We start from the raw sequence: 20,193 nt of genomic DNA, 5'->3' as shown, positions 1-20,193 counted from the left end.
CACATCCTTCAATAAACTGGTAAATGTGTTTTCCTGAGTTTTGTGAGCCACTCTAGCAAATTAAATGAACCCAAAGTAGGAGGAGGTCATGGGAACCTCTGATTTATAGCCAAGTCAGACAGAAGCTGTGGGTAACCTGGGGACCCACTACTTGCAATTGGCCTCTGATGTGGAGTGGAGAGCAGACTGAGCCCTTAACCCCTGGGATCTGACACTGTCTCCAGGTAAAGAGTGTCAGAATTGAGTTAAATTGTAGGACACCCAGCTGGTGTCATGGAGAATTGCTTGGTGGGAGGAAAAACCCTCACACATTTGGTGACAGAAGCGTTAGAAGTGAAATGATCCGTGTGAGCAATAAAGGAGACACACAGGAGGGAAATACCGAGATTTTCCAGTACCCCATCTTAACCATTTTTACGTGTACAGTACAGTATTGTTAACTATATGCACGTTGTTGTGCAACAGATCTCTAGAACTTTTTCATCTTGCAAAACTGAAACTCTATACCCATTGAACAACAACTCCCCCACCGCCCAGCCCCTGGTAACCACTATTCTACTTTCTGTTTGTAGGAGTCTGACTACTTTAGATACTTCATATGAGGGGAATCATACAGTATTTGTCTTTTTGTGCCTGGCTTATTTCACTGCGTAATATCCTCAAGGTTTAGCCATGATGAAGTGTATGTCAGAATTTCCTTCATTTTTAAGGCTGAATAATATCCCATTGTATGTACATACTACATTTTCTTTATCCTTTCATCTGTTGATGGACATTTAGGTAGCTTCCACTTCTTGGCTATTGTGAATAATGGTGCAATGGACATGAGGTGCAAATATCTCTTCAAGATTCTGTTTTCAATTTCTTATGGCTATGTACCCAGAAATGGGATTGCTAGATCATATGGTAATTCTATTTTTAATTTTTTGAGGAACCTCCATACTGTTTTCCACAGCAGCTGTACCATTTTACATTCCCACCAACACATTTACAGCTTTTATTTTTTTTTAAAAAAAAGAAAAAGTGTAAACAGGATAGCCTATATAGTTTTATTCGCTCGTTCATTCAAAAATATTTTTTGAGTGCCTACTCATGGCTAGGAACTGGTGTACTATATTAGACCAGATAAATCCTTGCCCTGTTGGAATTACAGGCTTGTGGGGGAGACAGTCAATAACAAAAAGAATTAATTCCACTAGAGAAATTCCGCTAGAGAAATAAGAGAAGTTATGTTTGGGGAGGTGGGGAGGAGTAGCACTGGGGCTTCCAGGATAGAAATGGAGGGAGTGGTCCCCCTTACCTCCCTTTCCCAGTCAGGTAAATGCATTTGCAGAAACCCACAATTGAAGACTTTGAAAAATTGGGGTGAAATTCATGTAATATAAAATTAACCATTTTAAGTGAACAATTCAATGGTATTTAGTACATTCACAATGTTGTGCAGCTGCCATCTTTATCCAGTTCCAAAACATTTTCATCACTCCAAAACAAATCCCATACCATTAAGCAGTTACTCTCCATTCCGCCTTCCTCCCTGTCCCTGACAACCACCCATCTGCTGTCTGTTTCTATGGATTTACCTGTCTACTCTGCCTATTTTGTATAAATGGAATCATACAATATGTGGTCCTTTGTGGCTGGCTTCTATCACTGAGCATAATGTTTTCAAGGTCCATCCACATTGTAGCGTGTGTCAGTGCTTCATCCCTCTTTATGGGCGGATAATCTTCCATTGTACAGACATATTGCATTTTGTTTATCCATTCATTAGTTGATGGACATCTGGGTTGCTGCCACCTTTTGGCTACTGTGAATAGTGCTGCTATGTACATGGGTATACAAGGATTTGTTTGAGTACTTGTTTTCAATTTTTTTGGATCACAGACTTTTGCAGCTTAGAGATCACTCAAGTTCCATCCCATTATAAGAGGCAGAGCAGTCAAGACTTGGAAGCAACCTGGGTGCCCATCAAGGGATGAATGGATAAAGAAGATGTGGTATATATAGACAGTGGACTACTACTCAGAGATAAAAAAGGATGAAATCTGGCCGTTTGTGACCACATGGATGGACCTTGAGGGTATTATGCTAAGCAAAATAAGTCAGAAGGAGAAAGTCAAATACCGTATGATCTCACTCATAAATAGAAGATAAAAACAACAACAAACAATCACATGGAGACAGATATTGGATTGGTTGTTACCAGAGGGGAAGAGCAGAGGGAGGGGGGTAAAGGGATGATTAGGCACATGTGTGTGGTGATGGGCTGTAATTAGTATTTGGGTGGTGAACATAATGTAATCTATACAGAAATCAAAATATAATGATGTACACCTGAAATTTATATAATGTTATAAAACAATGTTGCCACAATAAAAAATAATAAATTAAAAAATAAAATGTGATTAATTAAAAAAAAATGAAGAGGCAGAGCAGTGACATGACTTTGCCACAGCAAGTTGGTAGGAGATCCAGAGCCTGGACGGGGCTGGGACTTCAGGCAGTGTTCTGACCCACACATGCTGTGGTTTCACTTCCATTGCTTTCCCGCCTGGTTGGGCTGGCTTCAGCAGGCGCTGAACCACGTTCTGGATCTTGAAAAGTCTCTACTCTTCTCACATAGTCCCCAACTCCCGTAAACCACCTTCACCCAAAGAAAAGCACAATCCATGCGGTCAGTCATTCTAGAGTCCCACAAGCCCCTGCCCACTCCGGGCTGTCTGGCTCCCACCTGTAGCATCTGCAGGGTCCTCTGGAAGGTGTCTCCTGAGGCTCTGATTTCCCTCTGAAGTTCCTAAGAGAGCTGGAGGGAGGACCAGGCTGTCCTTGGGGAAAAGGTGGGGTTGGCATTGGAGGTGGGCTCTGACTTCACACCTGCCTCATGTAATTCCTTTTGTGAGGTCGCCTTTGCTTGGGGGCAATGATAGATGTTATGGGCCAGTAGAGGTGACCAGGGGACATTGTGGAAGCCCTTTCCCCAGGAGGAAAGCAAAATCTTTCCCTCGGTGGATCCCCCCCAAATGGATCCCCCCAGTGGATCCCCCAGAGCAAGGAAGAGGTACTTGTCCTGGGATTGAGATTCAAAAGATTCTAGAATTCTCTAATCAAGTTGCAGAGGAGGCCAAAGTCCTTGGTTCTGAGGTTTTCTCTTCAGATGCTTCTGTTTCAGGGTGAGTGGTTTGTTAAACTCCAAGGATTACCATTTGGTAATACCTGGATGTGCCATCATTGGTAGGATTAAACATAAGCCAGAAAGAGGAAGATGGGGGAGTGGGAGAGAAAGAAGAACAGAGCATACACAGTAGAAGAAGACACACACGTGAGAGAAACCTACCAAGGTGGAGAGAATTGTGCCTTGTGGGACCAGTAGCCTAGTTGTCTCCCTGTCTCAAAGTTCCCTTGAGGGACTGAATTTTCTCTAGAATTTAAGCCTTTCCAGCACTTAGCAAGGAGTCCATTGTGTGGTTGATGCTCAGTAATGAATCAATTACTGCAAATGAATTACATCTTCCATTGGAGTGAGGCTAGGATGGGGCATGCAGAGCTCACCAAGCTGCCATCTGGCCCAGACCTTTGGGACTTTTTCTCCCCTGAGATGGTAAATCATTTGTTGGGCAGCCAAGTAATGTAGTTACCTTTACTCCAAACAGAATCAACAGGAAATATCAACTGGTAGTTAGGGTTCAGTTCTGGAAATAATCATGTTTCCTACCCAGGTCACCCTGGCTTCAGGTCCTCAATTGTCTGATTGACAAAGGTTGTGAGAACTCTGTATTCACTTATTAGTCTAATGGACAGACTATATGGTGGCTTCCAAGGGCAAAGCTGCTTTTATGTTCCCCTGTAATCCTTGGGCATAACTTACCACTGGGGAACATCTACATTATCTAATTTATTCCTTTGAAGCATTTCATTTTTGTTGTTTGCTGCTTAAAGGTCATTTCCAAATAAATGTGGAACGAAAGGTCACTGCACCCAGCAGAAAAATCATCATAAAGCAGCTTTGGTCCTGTTCAATTCCAACGCCGTCCTCCTTGCTGGCAGAGCCTGTTCTTTTGGTTGTATGTGGCTAATTGTGTCGCCTTTTGCTTCTCGGCTCTGGATTTGGGGATGGGAGTTAGCAGTTGAATGGCAATAGGTACAAATCTCATTGCAAATCTTTGTTTGTGGAAGTGCAGGCTAAGGTGCAGGGGCGGGAGATGGGGATTAAGTCATTTCCAGAGATCACCAAGGAGTAATACAAGTTCTGGCTGGCATTACTGAACAACCATGCTCCTGGCCCAGATGAGTTGGATGCCAAAGACTTGTAGATGAAATTGTGGATTTGCTGAGCAGGATTTTGGAGGAACACAAGGAAGGGAGATTATGGCAAAAGACCAGGGACGTTCAACTTTGTCTGTGTTTTCCAAATAGTTAAGAAAGAAAAGACTTCAAACCAAGACTTGTTAATCTACTGCCAGTCCCAGGTGTGTTCTTAGAATAGCGTACACTGTAGATGGTCTGTGTGCACTGAAAGACTTGAACTACAAAGAAGAAGCTGTTTGGCGTTATCCATTGGCTTTGTTGGCTGGTAGATGTGCTATGGACGTGGTACCGTGGGATTTTAACAAGGTGTTCAAACCACTTGGGCCTGATGATTGGACAAGCTGCGTGGGCTTGAATGCTGCCCATAAGGGCAACATCCCAGGTAAGCGTGGGTCAAAACAGAGGGAAGGGTATCTGCACATAAAGATGGGTTGCCAGAATAAGAAAAAAGAGTTATGGTTAGGAAGATCAAGAGGATCAAGGAGGAAGACAAACTGGCAAAGAACAGTGGGAGGACCAGAAGTGAGATTTGTGGTTGGGAGAGGAGAGAGAGAGAGGTGGCTTGTGTAGAGCATGTAGAATTCCACAGACTGGCTTAAATTGAAAGAGTGGGACAAAGGTTCTGTGCTGAGTGCTGTACCTGTACTCTTCCTGCATCACAGCAGCTCTGAGTTCTCTCATTTTATAGAAGATGAAACAGAGGCGCCAGTCAATAAGAGCTATAGGCAACGTGGGAATCCTGGTTGTTGGACTCCAGGGCTCATACCCTCAACTACTTACCACATGGCTCTCTGAGGATACAGCTGACACAACACACAGGAGGACCTCAAACACTGGGGGAAGGATGTCAATGAGGTGTCATTACTGCCTATCAGATTTGAAAAAAAAAATTCCCACTCACCAATACTGGAAGTGGAATTTGGAGAAATCTTTCAGAAGTGTGATTTGGCAGTCTCTATCAAGATGAATATGCACATACCCCATGACCCAGCTTGCACTTCCAGGAGTGGATCCTGTAGAAATATCCTCATCAGCACTTAAAGATATATAAACAAGAGCAATCATTAGAGCATCGTCTATACTAGCAAAAGATTAGAAACATCCTAGAAGTCCTTCAGGAGGGGACTGGTCAACTAAAATACAGTTCATCTCCACAATGGAATACCATGCAGCACGAATAAGAAGGAAGAGGTAGAGACATATGGATGGGCTTTGGGAGATATCTATGGTGAGAAAAGCAAGTGCAGACTAAGATAAATATGATATTATACAATAATATAATTTAATAATTATGTAATTAATATAATTATATATTGTATAAATACAGAGATATATGACTATACATATGTGGGTATATATGTGCATTTGTATATATGCGTATGCATGTATATGTACATATGTACATATACACACAGATACATATATATATATACACATGTATACATATGTGTGTATATATATAAATAGGTGTGTGTGTATACATATATACACATATACATATGTACACATGTACATTTATGTTTGTGTTATATACACATATACATATGGGACGATTTTTTTTCTTTTTTATTCTTTTTGATATTTTCCAAATTGGAGAAGGACGAGGCACAACATGAGAAGAATCAGTAAGGCCGCATAGACAGAAGCTGTGTGCCATGAGGAGGGCGGGCAGGACCCACCCTTCCCCGTCCTCGGAGCACTCTGAGAGGGTGTATGCTCAGCCGTATCACACTCCGAGGGGAGCGGCATGGGTGGTGAGGGGCCTGGGCTAGGTCATCAGAAGAACAGTTGGAAAAACCCATATTCAGGTAGGAAGAGGGAAGAGTTGGGATGGCCTGAATGCTGCCGTTAGGTAACCGCAAAAAGGTGTAGGAGGTTCCAGAGGCAAAGCTAGAACTACTGGGTAGAAATTCCACGGGGAGAGACACAACCCACTTACCAGATTGGCAGTGGGGTTCTTGTCACACGGAGGGTTCAAGAAGAGGCCACACATCCACTTCTGGAGGATGTTGTAGAGGGTGTTTATGCATTTTGGTGTGCCACACCCCCAGATCAGCCAATGACCACTGATCTGGTACAGCCATCGACTAGAATGAGCTAAGGCAGTGATTCTCCACCGTGTCTCTGCCCTGACACTCTAAAGGATTTGTGGCCCTTCAACCCCCAACAGTTTCCCCAGGGCAGTTATTCTCAATTACAGGACCTTGCCAATCCAGATGTATCTCAGACACTCCTGTCATTAGTGTGGGGGCATGCCTCAGTCTCTGCCTGTAAAATGGGCATGGTATATCAGTAATTAGCTTCAAAGGTTGTTGTGAAGATCAAATGAGTTGCAACAAGTAAAGACTTTAGAGTGGAACTTTGTGCATGATAAAGTATTAGCTATTATATATAATTTTTAAAAATTCCTGAAATATCTGCCTGCCCTCTCCACCCCTATCCCTAACCTGACCAGTTGAGAATCTTTAGTCTAAGCTAGAAGGAGATCTTTGAACCAATGGATTCATTGGTGAATTCAGCAAATTTGTTTATTGAGTGCCTATGGTGCAGATTCATTTCTTTAGGTGCTGGTGATATAAGGCTAAACAATATCAGCATTGTCTGTGAGCTCTGGAGCTTTCATTCCGGTAGGGAAGACACAGACCAATCAAACACAACACGACACAACCCCTCCCCCTTTCCCCTACAAATAAAAACAGATAAATGGCGTGTTGTAAGTTAAGTTTTCATCTGCTGATCCCAAGATCCACACCCTTTTCTGTGCCCCCTTCATTCAATGAATATTTAATGATCACCTCTAAGTATTTAAAATCCACCCTGCTGTGCGTTGTTCTATGCCGAACCACCAGCCCTTATTGACACCTCTGGTTCCTGAAGTCGGTCCTTGAAGCTGAACTTTCTAATTCCCAAAGCCCAAAGGGAAAAAAGGATCCGCCTCTCTCTCCAGGCCGGGCTTGCTTCAGAGGCTGGACCAGTGGGTTTAGCCCACTGCTGCTCCCCGTGACACGTCAGCCACTGGCTCTGTGTCCCAGTTCCCTCTAGGTTGTCTTTATCTGGCTGTAAAAAGGTTATGTTAGCCTCTAGTCAGTTCCTGTCAGATCAGTAAGGGACCTCAGAGCTCACACAGGCCCTGAGAGAGAAATCTGGTTGAAAAGTCGAAGGGCTGATGGCTGGCAGCATAAATGTCATCGAGGGCTGCTTGTCATGCTGATGCGCTAACTGCCCTCTCTGGTTTCATGACTGACTTGAGAACTCTGGGGTCCTAGGTACTACGGAGGGATTTGTCTCTGGTTCACAGGCCCTCACAGATACCCTATCTCAGCTCATTTTCAAGGGTCAAAGCCAGCCTCTGCCAGCAGCACACAGCTGTGGCCCAAATGTCCAACTTACTTAGCCCGGCAACTTACCCCGTAGTTTATTATAGACACTCTATAATTGAAGAGGAGCATCAACTAGTTGGAGGGAATTCAGAGGAAATCCACAACGAGGCTGAGAGGATTGGGAAATGGGACTGATGTAGGAAGAGCCTAGGCTCAGAGGAAGAGCCTAGCAGAGGAGAATAGAGCTGAGAAAAGGCCCATTTTACACATTATCGCATAGAAGATAGTGACAAACTGCAGTTGAGCCTTGCTGAAGAAAAGGATTAAACTGTATCACAAGAGATTTCAGTTAGACCAAGCAAAATTTGATAGCAGAATACTACACCTTATTGAATCTAAGACTCCATCAATCTGAGGATGTGCTATTATTTTGAGAACCACCAAGAAAGAAAAAGAAAAACATATTGCCCAAAAATGACATGACTTGCTTGTACTTAGAAATTTTAAATTTTACTTATTAAAAGAACTCTTTTATACTTAGTTTTATATTATGCATATACATAAAGGAAAATATACATAGATGCATACATATATATAAATATATATGTTATGAATACATATGAAGCAAAGATAATTAAAATTAATTGGAAGGGGAATCACTTCCTGAAACTTCCCCATATCTGAGCTTGATGCTTCTCAATCACTTTTCAAGTCAGAGTATTTAGGTAGTATTTTTTTTTCTCATACAGTATAATCTCCACCTAGAGTGTTGCTGACCTAGCATTTCTTAAAAGAATCCATAAAAAAAAGAATCTCTTGATTTAAGCCAACTTTGTAGATTTAAGCCAAATATGTAGAGGAGCATTTCTCAGCTTGAGCATCATCCAAATGTCCTAAAGGGCTTGTGGAAACAGAGGTTGCTGGACCCCACTCCCAGAGATTCTGGTTCAATAGGTCTGGCGTGGGGCCTGGGAATTTGCATTTCTTGCAGGATCCTGGGTGCTGCTGATGTGGTCCAAGGACCACACTTTGAGTAGCACTGATGTAGGACTGGCCCACTCTGCCTCCTTCAGGAATGTTACTGAAAACATTTGATTCCCCACCTCCTCACCTGTTCTCCATGACCATCTATCTCCCAGGGGCCAAAAGAGTCCCCCTCTGCTTCTTCCCAACCTCCAAGGCCCTACTGAGAATTTTATGCCTGTGCTTCCACTGTTGGAGCCTGATCAGGCCGTGATCGCTACTTCCCACGTGCCACCTGGGTGGTGGCAATTGTAACATTGCAAGATGAATCAGATTTCTGAGATGCCAAATTGGGGTAGGGTGGTAGTTCCTGCATCTTAGAATCAACAAGATACAGTAGTTTACCTTCTCTGCATGCCTTGAGGGAGGGTGAGGCTCAGGCCAACCTGGAGGCAGAGGTGGGAGCTTCCCCTTAGTCCCCAAGCCTTCTGGAGCTACTCAGACAGCAGCTAGCAACCAGCACTGCTGACGGTAGGAACGGAGCTGCCAGTGCCCTGGTTTGCCCTTATGCCTTATGTTACCAGGAGGGAGGATCCAGCCAGATGGTTTCCTCTGGTGATTCTAACAGAAACCACCCAGTCGTTTTTTTTTTTTTATTTTAACAATGCTGTTAGAAAGCCTCCAGTATCATTCAGCATGGCACTCTAATGAAGAGGGGAAAGGCCTTCCTTGTGCTCTGCGGGTTAAATAATAAAGAGCAGCTGTAAGTGGAGGGACAGGCGGCGTGAGCTATGGCAGCGGGGCTGCTCGTCTTCATTAGTGTCATCTGCAGAAAGCTTCATCTTAGACGTGGGGTGGGCCCTGAGGTCGCCCAGCTGGTCTCTCCAGGAGACTGCAGAGATCAGCTTGGCCTTGTTTTCGAGAGTTTAATGAACTCCGTGGCAGGCAGAAGCGCCCTGATGTCTCCCTTCCGTTCTTGTTGCCCGAAGAGTGTCTCTTCTTTGTCTGAGATGGTGGTTCTCAAGTGGGGGCTGTTCTGCCCCTCAGGAGACATTGGCAATGTTGGGAGACATTATCGGTTGTCACAACTGGGAGAGGGGGCCCCTGGCATCTAGTGGGTAGAGGGATGCTGCTAAGCATTCTACCATTCACAACAAAGAATGATCCAGCACAAAATGTCAATAGTGCTGTGCTTGAGAAATGCTGGCCTAATAAACAAAGCAACCACTGAATCCAAGATGTTGTTTTGGACCGTTGCATTCTCTTTCTTGAAATCTGGAGGAAAGAATGAAGAGAGGAAATAAAACGACTCTTTAGGCAGTATCCACTGCAGTCCTCCTGCAGTGTGATGCTGTCATTGCTAATAAAAAGCTGTAAGACACTTGGCACTTTTGGATGGTTTCTCCTGATATTGAAACAAAAAAAGAAATAGCACATGCACAGACTCACAGACTGCTTAAGGGATAAATTTTATTCAAAAACCCCGTGTTCCTCACATTTGATGTCTATAGGAATATCATGGGGATCTGGTTAAAATGGAGATTCTGATTCATCATGTCAGGGTGTGGCCTGAATTTTGCATCTCTGCCAGGCTCACCACTTGGGAGCTCCTAGGCGGTGTCCGTGTTGCAAGCGCATAGTCACACATTGAGAAGCAAGGCACTAACCTGACCTTTGGTATTCCTAAGCCTGTGGGGGGCCTGGGATTGTGGCTCCCACCCGTCATTTACATTTGGATAACAGGAGAGGCCTTTGCAAAGCTCTGTGCATGAAGAGTCAGCTTTCCTTCACACGTGTGATGTGATGTGGCGTGACTGACTCATCCTGGTTTGCCCAGAACTGTTGCAATGTAAACCAAAAGTCTTGCATCCAAGAAATCTTTCAGTCCTTTGAAAACAGGACGGTTGGTCACCCGGTGAGCCCCCCTATATCCCCAGGGGAAAGGTAAGGTTGGACCTTTCGAATTTCCTTTAATGAGGAAGGCTCTGAAAAGGAAAGGGGACTCAAGGAAAGCTTTTTATTTAGTTATGTCAGTTTCTCTCCTTTTCTGGGAATAGAAGCGGGTATGATGTCAGGAAACTCCACTGCCTAACATCGGGGCACATTTTGTGTCACCAGGAGGATTGTGTTTCTCCTCTTTTACCTGTAAATTGTGCTGTTCACCAAAATGTCCCTCAACCTTCCGTCTTTCCTTCCTCGTATCCCTGCTACCCACTGCTTCCAGACTCTTCCCCATCTCCTCCTTTGAGCAGGCCACACCCCTACTCTAAAACTTTCAGCATTTCCTGACAAGTTCTCAAGGATTTTGCCCTCAAGGGAATAACTTTGGAGTGGGTAGAAAAAAAGTGCAAGATGTCCCCAAACTCTTAAGTAGCTCGTATTCTCAATGGGTGACAAATATATATGACTCATCTTTTTGAAAGGTCAAGATTTTATATTACTAAGGTCTGCCATGCTAGACGGAGTGCAGGGTCTGTGTTGATGTGGATTTGCAGGTGAATTAGGGCAGACTCAGTAAGGATACCATCTAAACCCTCCCTTCTGTGGCTTAGCCAACTTCAGGGTAGTTGGCCAAATACCCCTGGTTAATTTCTGCCTCTGGGCCTTTGCTTAAACTAGTCTCCCCATCAAGACTGCCTTTTCCTTTCCTCTCTGCCTACCTACATCCTTTACTGTTCTATAAGGATCTCGCCGTCACCATCCCCTTCACTCTTCCAGCCCTTCATGATCTCTCTTCTAGGACTTCCAGCATTTAATCGATGTGGTACTGGTTTCCAACTGAGTAGTAACCACAGTCTGGCCCGATAAGGGTTCAAAGACAGGGCAGCCTCTTCAAGAGAAGAGAATGAATAAGCATTCACGGTCGGGGAGACCATCTTAGGATGAGCCCACCAGCCTCCTGGACCAGCAGCTGCACTGACTTCTTTGATTAATTTCGCACTTAGGGCTTTTTGTGAGATCACGTTCTAGAAGTCTTGCCTGGGAGTGTGCACTGTAAAAATTGAGTCTTAAAAAAATGTAGGTCACCGCTCATTTATTTGACAAATACTTATTAAATGTCTTCTCTGTTTACTGGAGGGAGGGCACACATTCATTATAATTCCCTTTAGGGGTGAAAAACCTAATTGGTATACATGTTAGAACAGCAATGGACAAGGGGTGGGAGCTACTGACATAGTTAACTGTTTTGCGTGGATATATTTACATTGTTGTTTTCCTGGTTTCTGGAAGCCAAGGACCGTGTGTTTCATTTATTCTCTACCTCCTGCAGCCGTGACTCCCAGCTTAGGGTTCCTGAGCTTGAAGGACCGCCTAGTATCGTGTTTATCAATTATTAATGTTTCCAAAGGCCAAATGAGGCAAATTAAAATCCAATTTCTTTGCTTTTGGCTGGAATGACAGCCTCTTAGTTCTGTAGCCCTGATATCTCATGTTGATCTGAAGCTCTGATTGGTGGTTACATTAGTGTGTCTTGGATGAATAAAAAATGGGGAAAAGAATTAATTCTTGCTTAACATTGACCAAAAACTATTTTTGGGGGGGTGTGGGGTTAGAGAAATAATAATAGGGTGATTTATAGTTAGCACAGAGATGGTTACACACTAGATAATCAATGCTTGTTAAAATGAACACAAAGTAGATTTTGGTATTAAAATGGACTACAGCATGCTTCCCCACTATGGCTATAGAAAGTTCTGGAAGAACTCAGCATAGCCCTCTCAACTCCAGAAGCAGGCACCTCAGGAGACAACATTCTAAAGTCCAAATGCCATGTGGTCCTGTGATAGCAGCTGGATATGTGTCAGGGGCCCTGCATGAAGCCCCACTTTTTGTACTTTTCTGGGGATGGAGGGAGGAGAAAAGGAGTCTTAGACTTGAACACTTTGCCCTGAAATTGTGGTTTCCTGGGAGTATCCAGGGAGCATTTGAAATGGCCAGAGGAATGGGGTCTCTGGTGGGTAGTGGGAGCCCACACGTCTATGGGAGCCTCAGGGCTCAGATGTTCTGTCTGAGCCAAGGCCCCGTCAACCATCTGTCTGTGAAACTAGAAGGCAAGAGAGTGAACGGCAGTGTGACAGGCTTGCCTGGCGGTGACAGGCAGTCCCCAGGGGCTCCGAGAGGAGCACGTGCATGGGGGAGGGAGGGAGGGACTTCCTTGGGCCTTTGGGTCTCATCACGTGGAGACTACCTCATTCTGCAGCTGGCCTGTTGAGGAGCTAATGAGGTGAGGAAAATTCTTGGGAAATGATTGATTAAAACAAATCGTGGAAATTTTCAAGGGAACCTGACTCTCCAAAAAGCTGAGTGTTTCAAACATGCAGGTGGCTTTGAATATAAGCACAGAGAGTCTATTTTATTGACTGAGAGTCTTGTGCTGAGGATTACGGGTACCTTGACTGGGCTTCGCTACTGACTTTAGGTCTTATTGAAGCCCAGGGAGCCTCGTTTTCTGTATTCACTTTTTTTTTTTTTTTTTTTTTTTGTGAGGAGATCAGCCCTGAGCTAACATCCGCCAATCCTCCTCTTTTTTTTGCTGAGGAAGACAGCCCTGGGCTAACATCGGTGCCCATCTTCCTCCACTTTATATGGGACGCCGCCACAGCATGGCTTACCAAGCAGTGCGTCGGTGCGCGCCCGGGATCCGAACCAGCGAACCCCGGGCCGCCGCAGCGGAGCGCGCGCACTTAACCGCTTGCGCCACCGGGCCGGCCCCTGTATTCACCTTCTTTTATACCTAATTAAGGTATTTTTAAATTATAAAAGGAACGTAACCTTATAGAAAGGAGAAAAAGTTCTATACTCTCATTACCCGATGCCCCAACTACTGTAATTTGTATGAATTCCCTTCCAGTCTTCTGTTACTTGCATATTTTTTTACTATTGTAATAACAAACGGCATATATTTTTGTATATTGATTTTTTCACAAAACACAATATCATACTTTGTTTCCTATGCTGCTACAGTGTTTATCATTTTGACTCACTGCATAAAAGTCCACTGCATTTATGTTTCGTAATTTATTGAACAATCCTTCTTTCGTTGAGCATTAGAGTGATGGGTATCTTTTTCTCCCTATATTTAAAAAAGTTTTATTAAGCAAGTTCCTGGGAAATCACCCTGCTGTGCCAACCCCCTAGCAGGAGCAGAGGGCACAGGGCGATTTGCAGGGCCCCGTCGTTCTTTTAATTAGACAAATGGTTTTCTGAGTGCCTTTTATGTGTAAGGCTTTCTGTCTGTGTTATTATCTGTTGCAGGCTCCTGTTGAGGTTTCTGGAATATGTGGCAAGACTGTAAAGCCTCGCCTGTTATGACGACTTCAGGTAAAAGGCCAGTGTGAATCTGGGTAACGTCTCACATAGTCTTTTAAAATAGTTGTGGAAGTCTGACCATGAAAATAACTGTAGTATTCAGGATGTGTTAAGGATGTGGAACAAGAATGAGCATTTGTTAGCGGTATATCTGGAAAGTACTTGAAATATTTTTATTAGCTTTGGTATTCTGACCCATTTCCCTGTAGTCTTGCTTACGATAGTCATTGTCATGGCTGAGCTGGAAAGCTGTGACTCTAATCTGACAGCGGAGGATGAATAGGGACTCACAGATGAGTGAAATGTGGGAGAAGTGGGGCTGATGGGAGATCTGGGTTCCAGCCCTGGCTCTGGCACCAACCAGCTCTGCATCCAGGGTCCGTGCCGCCATCTGTCAAGTGAGAGGCTTGGACCAGAAGCTCTTGGAGGCTCTTCCCAGTGCTCAATTTTATGGTGTAAGCTCCAGCCCCGTGTATATGTGTGTGTGTGGTAGGGCTGCTGCAACAAAATAGCACAGACCCAGTGACTTAGAAATTATTCTCTCACAGTTCTGGAGGCCAGCAGCCCCACATCAAGGTGTCGGTCGGCAGGATTAGCCCCTTCTGAGGGCCACGAGGGAAGGATCTGTCCAGGCCTCTCTTCTTGGTGTGCAGATGGCCGTCTTCTCTGTGTCTTTTCATATTGTCTCTCCTCTATGTGTGTCTCTGGGTCCAAATTTCCTTTTTATAAAGACTTTAATGATTTCACCTTAACCTGATTACCTCTGTAAAGACTCCGTCTACAAATAGGTCACATTCTTAGGTACTGGGGGTTAGGACTCTAACTCCTGAATTTTGCGGGAGACACAATTCAACCCATAAGAAGCCAAAGAATGGAGGCTGAATTAGGAAGCCTGGTACCTCCCTGTTAGGTGCCCCACTCCGTTACCACAGAAACATGGTGTTCTCCTTTTCTCTTCCTTCCTTCCTTTTCTTTCTCTCTCTTTCCTTCCTTACTTCCTTCCTCCCTCCCTCTCTCTCTTTCTCTCTTTCTTTCTTTCTCTCTCTCTCTCTTTCTTTCTTTCTTTCTGTCTCTCTGTCTCCCTCTCTCTCTTTCCTTCCTTCCTTCTTTTCCTTCCTTCCTTTTCTTTCTCTCTCTCTCTTTCCTTCCTTCCTTCCTCCCTCCCTCCCTCTCTTTTTCTTTCTCTCTCTTTCTCATTTTCTTCCTTCCTTCCTTCCTTCTTCCTTCCTTCCTTCTTTCCTTCCTCCTTCCTTCTTTCCTTCCTTTCTTTCTTTTCTCTCTCTCTCCCTCCCTCCCTCCTTTCCTTCCTTCCTTCCTTTCTCTGTCTCTCTCCCCCTTCCCTCCTCTTCCGTTCCTCCTCCCTCCCTCCTTTCCTTCCTTCTTAGTTTTTCAAGGATACAAAAGAATTCCTTAAAGACATTTGGATAAAGCCTTGTTCCAGATTCACAGCTGTGCTCTTGCAGTCTGTGACCTGGCACTCTTTTGCTTTGGCGATTAAATCAGAGAATCAGAGCGTTCAACATAGGAAGGACCTCAGAGGTCACCTGGTCCAACTCTTAAGTTTTGCAAGTTCAGAGAAGGCAAGAAACCGGCCCAAGGTTGCCCAGTGAGTTACCTGCAAAATCAGTGCTCAAACTGCAGTGCCCCGCTTCCTTGGAACAGGCCTGTGTGCTCCAGCCTTGATTGCTTCTGTCGCTGCTGCCACCCCAGAGAAGAAGCTGGCAGGTCCTCCAATCCAAGGTCACACATGGCTTAAGTGACAAATACCTCCCTTAATGCCCACGTGAGCACTGTCATGTGCAAACCCACAGACCCAAAGGAGGGCTTTTCTGAACAAGAACTCAGGTGTCTGAGAGGCTCTTTGGCTAGGAGATATTTTACTATTTTTATTCACCCTCCATAGACATTTTTTGGGAAAAATTGAAAATGATGTGGTTAAGGATGAGCTAGGTTTCCCTACAGTGATTTGTCATGGCAGTGGGGGGTTGGGAGGGTGTGAGAGGTGAAGGAGGTTGGACCAGCAGGCAGAAATGCTGGCAGGAATATGGAAAGCGAGTTAACTTAGGGAAGTAGATGGATCATTCGGGAAAATGGAGTTCCTGGTGGGAAGTCGGAAGTTCCAGGCACCTGTCTGCCTGTGCAGCCTTCCTTCTGATGGCAGAGGGATGGGGGAGAGTGGGGTTGTTGAATATTTTGCTCAGGGCAATTCCTGGTGCTTGGGGGCTTCTCGCCTTCTTGTGGTAGAAATGATACGAGTCAGAGTGTATTAGTCTCCTGTGGCTGCCATAACAAAATACCACAAACTGGGTGACTTAAAACTACAGAAACTGATTCTCTCAGAGTTCTGGAGGCCAGAAGTTTCGACATCTGAAATCAAGATGTCAGCAGGGCCACGCTCTCTCTGAAGGCTCTGGGGGAGCATCCTTCCTTGCCTCTTCCAACTTCTCGTGGCCCCAGGCGTTCCATGGCTTGTGGCCGCATCACTCCAGTCTCTGCCTCCGTCTTCACATTGCCTTCTCTTCTCTGTGCCCCTGTCTTCTCCCTTTCTGTCTCTTATAAGTAGTACACATGTCATTGGATTTAGGACCCATCTGGTTAACCCAGGATGATCTCGTCTTGAGACCTTTAGTTTAATTACATCTACAAAGACCCTTTTCCCAAATAAGGAAACATTCACAGGTACCAGGGGTTAGGGTTTGAACATATCTTTTTGGGGGCCACCATTCAATGCACTACACAGGGCTTCTCAGGGTCCCTGACAAGTGGCCACACATGTCCAGCCCTGGCCTCGTTCCCACCCAGCTCAGTCTGAGGGGGTCTGGAGAGCCTTGGGGTCTGCTCCTGTCTTTGACTGTGGATGGTTGCGGGACAACCTCCCCACCTTCTTCCCTTCTGCACTCCAGGGGGCTTCCCTCCCCACCATCCCATCTTCTGTGGCTCCTGGCTTGCTGGTCCCATTCCCTGGGGCGAGGGGGACAGTAGGAGACCACCGTCCTCCCTGGGAAGGTTCACCCAGCCCTACCCTGTCCCTACATGAGCTCTCTCTGAACCACAGCTAATCCACAAAAATGAGTTTTATTTCTGTTCCCCAAGAGAGGAATAAAGCTGCTTGGAATCCTGGCTCCTTCCCCATTCCCTGGGGCCTCTTAGGATATTTGTAGGCCCCTAAAGAGCTCCTCCTGCTTTTAGAGATCTCACACCATATTGCACCAAGCACATTAAAATGCTCCCGCATTCCACATTAAGTACTTTAAAGACTTTTATAATTTTGCTTTTGAAATTATTTGGCTTTAAGCTTATTTAATTTATGATTGGCTGTGATTTCTTGGCCATTACTATGCATACTTACGAATTTTCTTGAAGTGAGAAAAGCTAAGCCTGAGATTGTTTTTCGAATGTAATTAAATTTTTATGAATACCAAAGTCAACGATTAACAAGATTTTATAGACATTGAAACATTTACTAATTTAAATTTCTAAATTTCTAAGGTTGTTTTTTTGAGCCAAAAATCCAGTATATTTTTTCAATTCTTTACCATTTCATGGGCCCCGGGAAAATGTGGAGACCGCAGGTGCTATGTCTACTAATTTCTGATTGCTGAGATGGCCCTGCCTTTTTCCTGGTCTCGTCCCTCCTTCCCACTAGGAATTGGATTTTCTCTTTCCCAAATCCCAGGCTCCCCCGGTGGGGTATTCAGCCCCTATTTCCAATCTCCTAAGATTGTCGACTGCTTCCCTCCTTGGGCTGGGTGGGGTCAGGACTTCTGGCTTTAGTTGTAGTCTCCCTTACACTTTCCCTCCATCCTGAACGTCCTTATTCTGAGTCTCTCTGTGGACTTTTTTGCTACATAACCAACCCTGGCCTGATTTCCCAATTTTCACATTGTGGCCTTCCTCAGTCTGGCCTTGCCACCCCCATCTCAGTGATAGCCAGCTTCACGGGCTTGAGACCTGTACAGTTGCACAGGGCCCCATGCTCAGAAAGGCTCTGCACTTGGTTTAATGCTCTGCTGTTGCCATCTTGAGATTCCTATAATTTTATCTTTGAACTCAGGTTTTGTGAGCAAAGTCTGATGGGACAATGGAGTCTGCAATGAGCAGGGGAGAGATGCAGAAGAAAAGAAAAGGCTTTATATTTTAGTACTTTTTTGTGTGTGTGTGAGGAAGACCAGCCCTGAGTTAACATCCATGCCAATACTCCTCTTTTTGCTGAGGAAGACTGGCCCTGGGCCAACATCTCTGCCTATCTTCCTCCACTTTATATGGGACGCCGCCACAGCATGGCCTGACAAGCGGTGCCTCAGTGTGTGCCTGGGATCCGAACCCGGGCCGCCAGCAGCGGAGTGCGCGCACTTAATCGCTATGCCACGGGGCCGGCCCCTATATTTTAGTACTTTTAATGGACTTTTTTCCTGCCTTCTGAATAAAGAACCTCCCATTTTTATTTTGTACCAGGCCCCACAAATTATATAGTTTGTCCTGACTAGTAATGATGGGGGGCGCGGATGGAGTGTGGGTCTTGGTGGTTCATAGAACAGTTGGAGAAAGGTGTCAGTGGAATTAGATGCTTCCAGGTCAAAGGAAGTGTATTTGTTTTTTATGGCTGCTGTAACAAATTATCACAAACTTAGTGGCTTTGAACACCATAAACTTATTGTCTCACAGTTCTGGATGTCAGAAGTGCTAAAATCAAGGTGTCTGCAAGGATGCACATTCCTTCTGCAGGTTTTAGGGAAGAATCTATCTCCTTGCCTTTTCCAGCTTCTAGATGCCGCCTGCATTCCTTGGCTCATGGCCGTGTTGCTCTGACCTCTGCTTTCATTGTCACATTTCCTTGCACTCTGACTTTGCTGCCTCCCTCTTTTCCCGCCCAAGGACCTTTGTGATTTCAAGGGCCCACCCAGGTAGTTCAGGATCATCTCCCCATCTCAAGATCGTTGACTTAATCACATCAGCAAAGACTCTGTTGCTGTATAAGGTACCTATTCACAGGTTTTAGAGATTAGGACTTGGACATCGTTGTGGGGGGTCAACGTTCTGCCTACCAAGGGAAGCTATTCGTTTTCTAGCTTAAATCTCTAAACACTCACCCAGGACACATCAGGTTTTGTGGTTCTGAAGTTTATACAATTTTAAGCATCCTCTTTACGAAAAAAATTAAAAATGTAGGTATGAGAATGAATATTACTTTAGCATTAAAAAGGAATCACAAACCTTAGATTGAGGTCCTTTTCTTCTGAGGCTTCTTTTGGCACTTATCAAATGCTGCCGGCAATGCGTACCCTGGTTCCCTCGCCACCCAGAACACTCTCCACTCCCAGCAACCCCCTTACGGGGGGTGGGGGTCCTGAGCTCGGGCCATTGTCTCTCTATCCACCAAAAGAAGGGGATTATCTCCTGTTGATTTGTCCTCACTGGCTGAAGAGACTGCCCAGCAGTGGAGGGCATGGATGTTTCCTGAGGAATAAGAAAAGGAAAGAAGCAGCTAAATAATAATGCAACAGCTTTCGTAATAAGCCTTAATTTACAATGCACAATAAGTGCAATGTCCCAGCATCCAGACTGGAAGCATTGTGAGGGCAGAGGGTGTGTCTGTCTCATTTACTGGTGTGTACCCAGTGCCTCAGACATGCCTGTCGCACAGTTGGCGTGCAGTCAACATTTGCTGAATGACTGAATGAAACAATGGGTTATTCACGTGATCCATATGGCTATAGTGGACGAAGTAGAACGTTTTTGTCCAGTGAATCCCTGTAGTAAACCTATCGAAGTGGCCTCCATCGAATTACTTATGAGACGCCACAGAGTTGTTTGAAGCAAATGTGGAAAATATGGAAAACTGATTAATGCCGATTATCATCTCAGAGACACGGCTGATTTCATATTTAATCAGTGGTGGTTTTTATCTGGTAATTCCATATCTTATTAAGCTGGCAGTTGAGCAAGCTTGGGTTTGCATTTGAAATGCTTATCACAGTACTGGAAACTTCTCTCCCAACAATAGATTTACATAAAGGCAGTAGAACCTGCACTTTTATGCCCTCCCTTGATCATGGCTGGTGCAGGGTCAGAACCAAACATTAGACAAAGGTGAGAACGGACCTGACTGCTGCCTCAGTTTCTCCCTCAAGCCCTCGAGGGTGGCTCTTCCCTGTAAGAGGCTCAGAATAGTGACGTCAAGTCACTGGTGTCTCCTTTGGAGGGTGCTTAGGTAAGAGGCTGGTCAGAACCTCCTCTTCACTGGTTTATCAGTCATATTGGAGAGCAAGGGTCAAGGGCAACCAGGTCTGTTCCA

At 44.9% G+C, this 20,193-nt stretch overlaps 1 protein-coding gene across 8 annotated transcripts in view; it reads left to right on the top strand.

The window, feature by feature from the left end:
• The first annotated feature begins 10,462 nt into the window (after positions 1-10,462).
• The window catches only part of SLC39A11 (solute carrier family 39 member 11), a 378,940-nt gene continuing 369,209 nt past the window's right edge, over positions 10,463-20,193 (top strand). For 3 of the 8 annotated variants that reach the window (XM_058561464.1, XM_058561461.1, XM_058561463.1), the window contains exons 1-2: positions 10,479-10,532; positions 13,845-13,910. In XM_058561464.1, coding sequence (XP_058417447.1) covers positions 13,868-13,910 — 43 coding nt within the window. In that variant the 5' untranslated portion in view covers positions 10,479-10,532; positions 13,845-13,867. Of the gene's footprint in view, positions 10,533-13,844; positions 13,911-20,193 lie in introns of all 8 variants that reach the window. The other 5 variants (XM_058561462.1, XM_058561457.1, XM_058561455.1 and 2 more) reach the window with 5 other exon arrangements.

The sequence above is a fragment of the Diceros bicornis genome, chromosome 18 (assembly GCF_020826845.1).
Source record: "Diceros bicornis minor isolate mBicDic1 chromosome 18, mDicBic1.mat.cur, whole genome shotgun sequence".
Lineage (NCBI taxonomy): Eukaryota > Metazoa > Chordata > Mammalia > Perissodactyla > Rhinocerotidae > Diceros > Diceros bicornis.
This window is presented reverse-complemented; position numbering and strand designations above follow the sequence as displayed.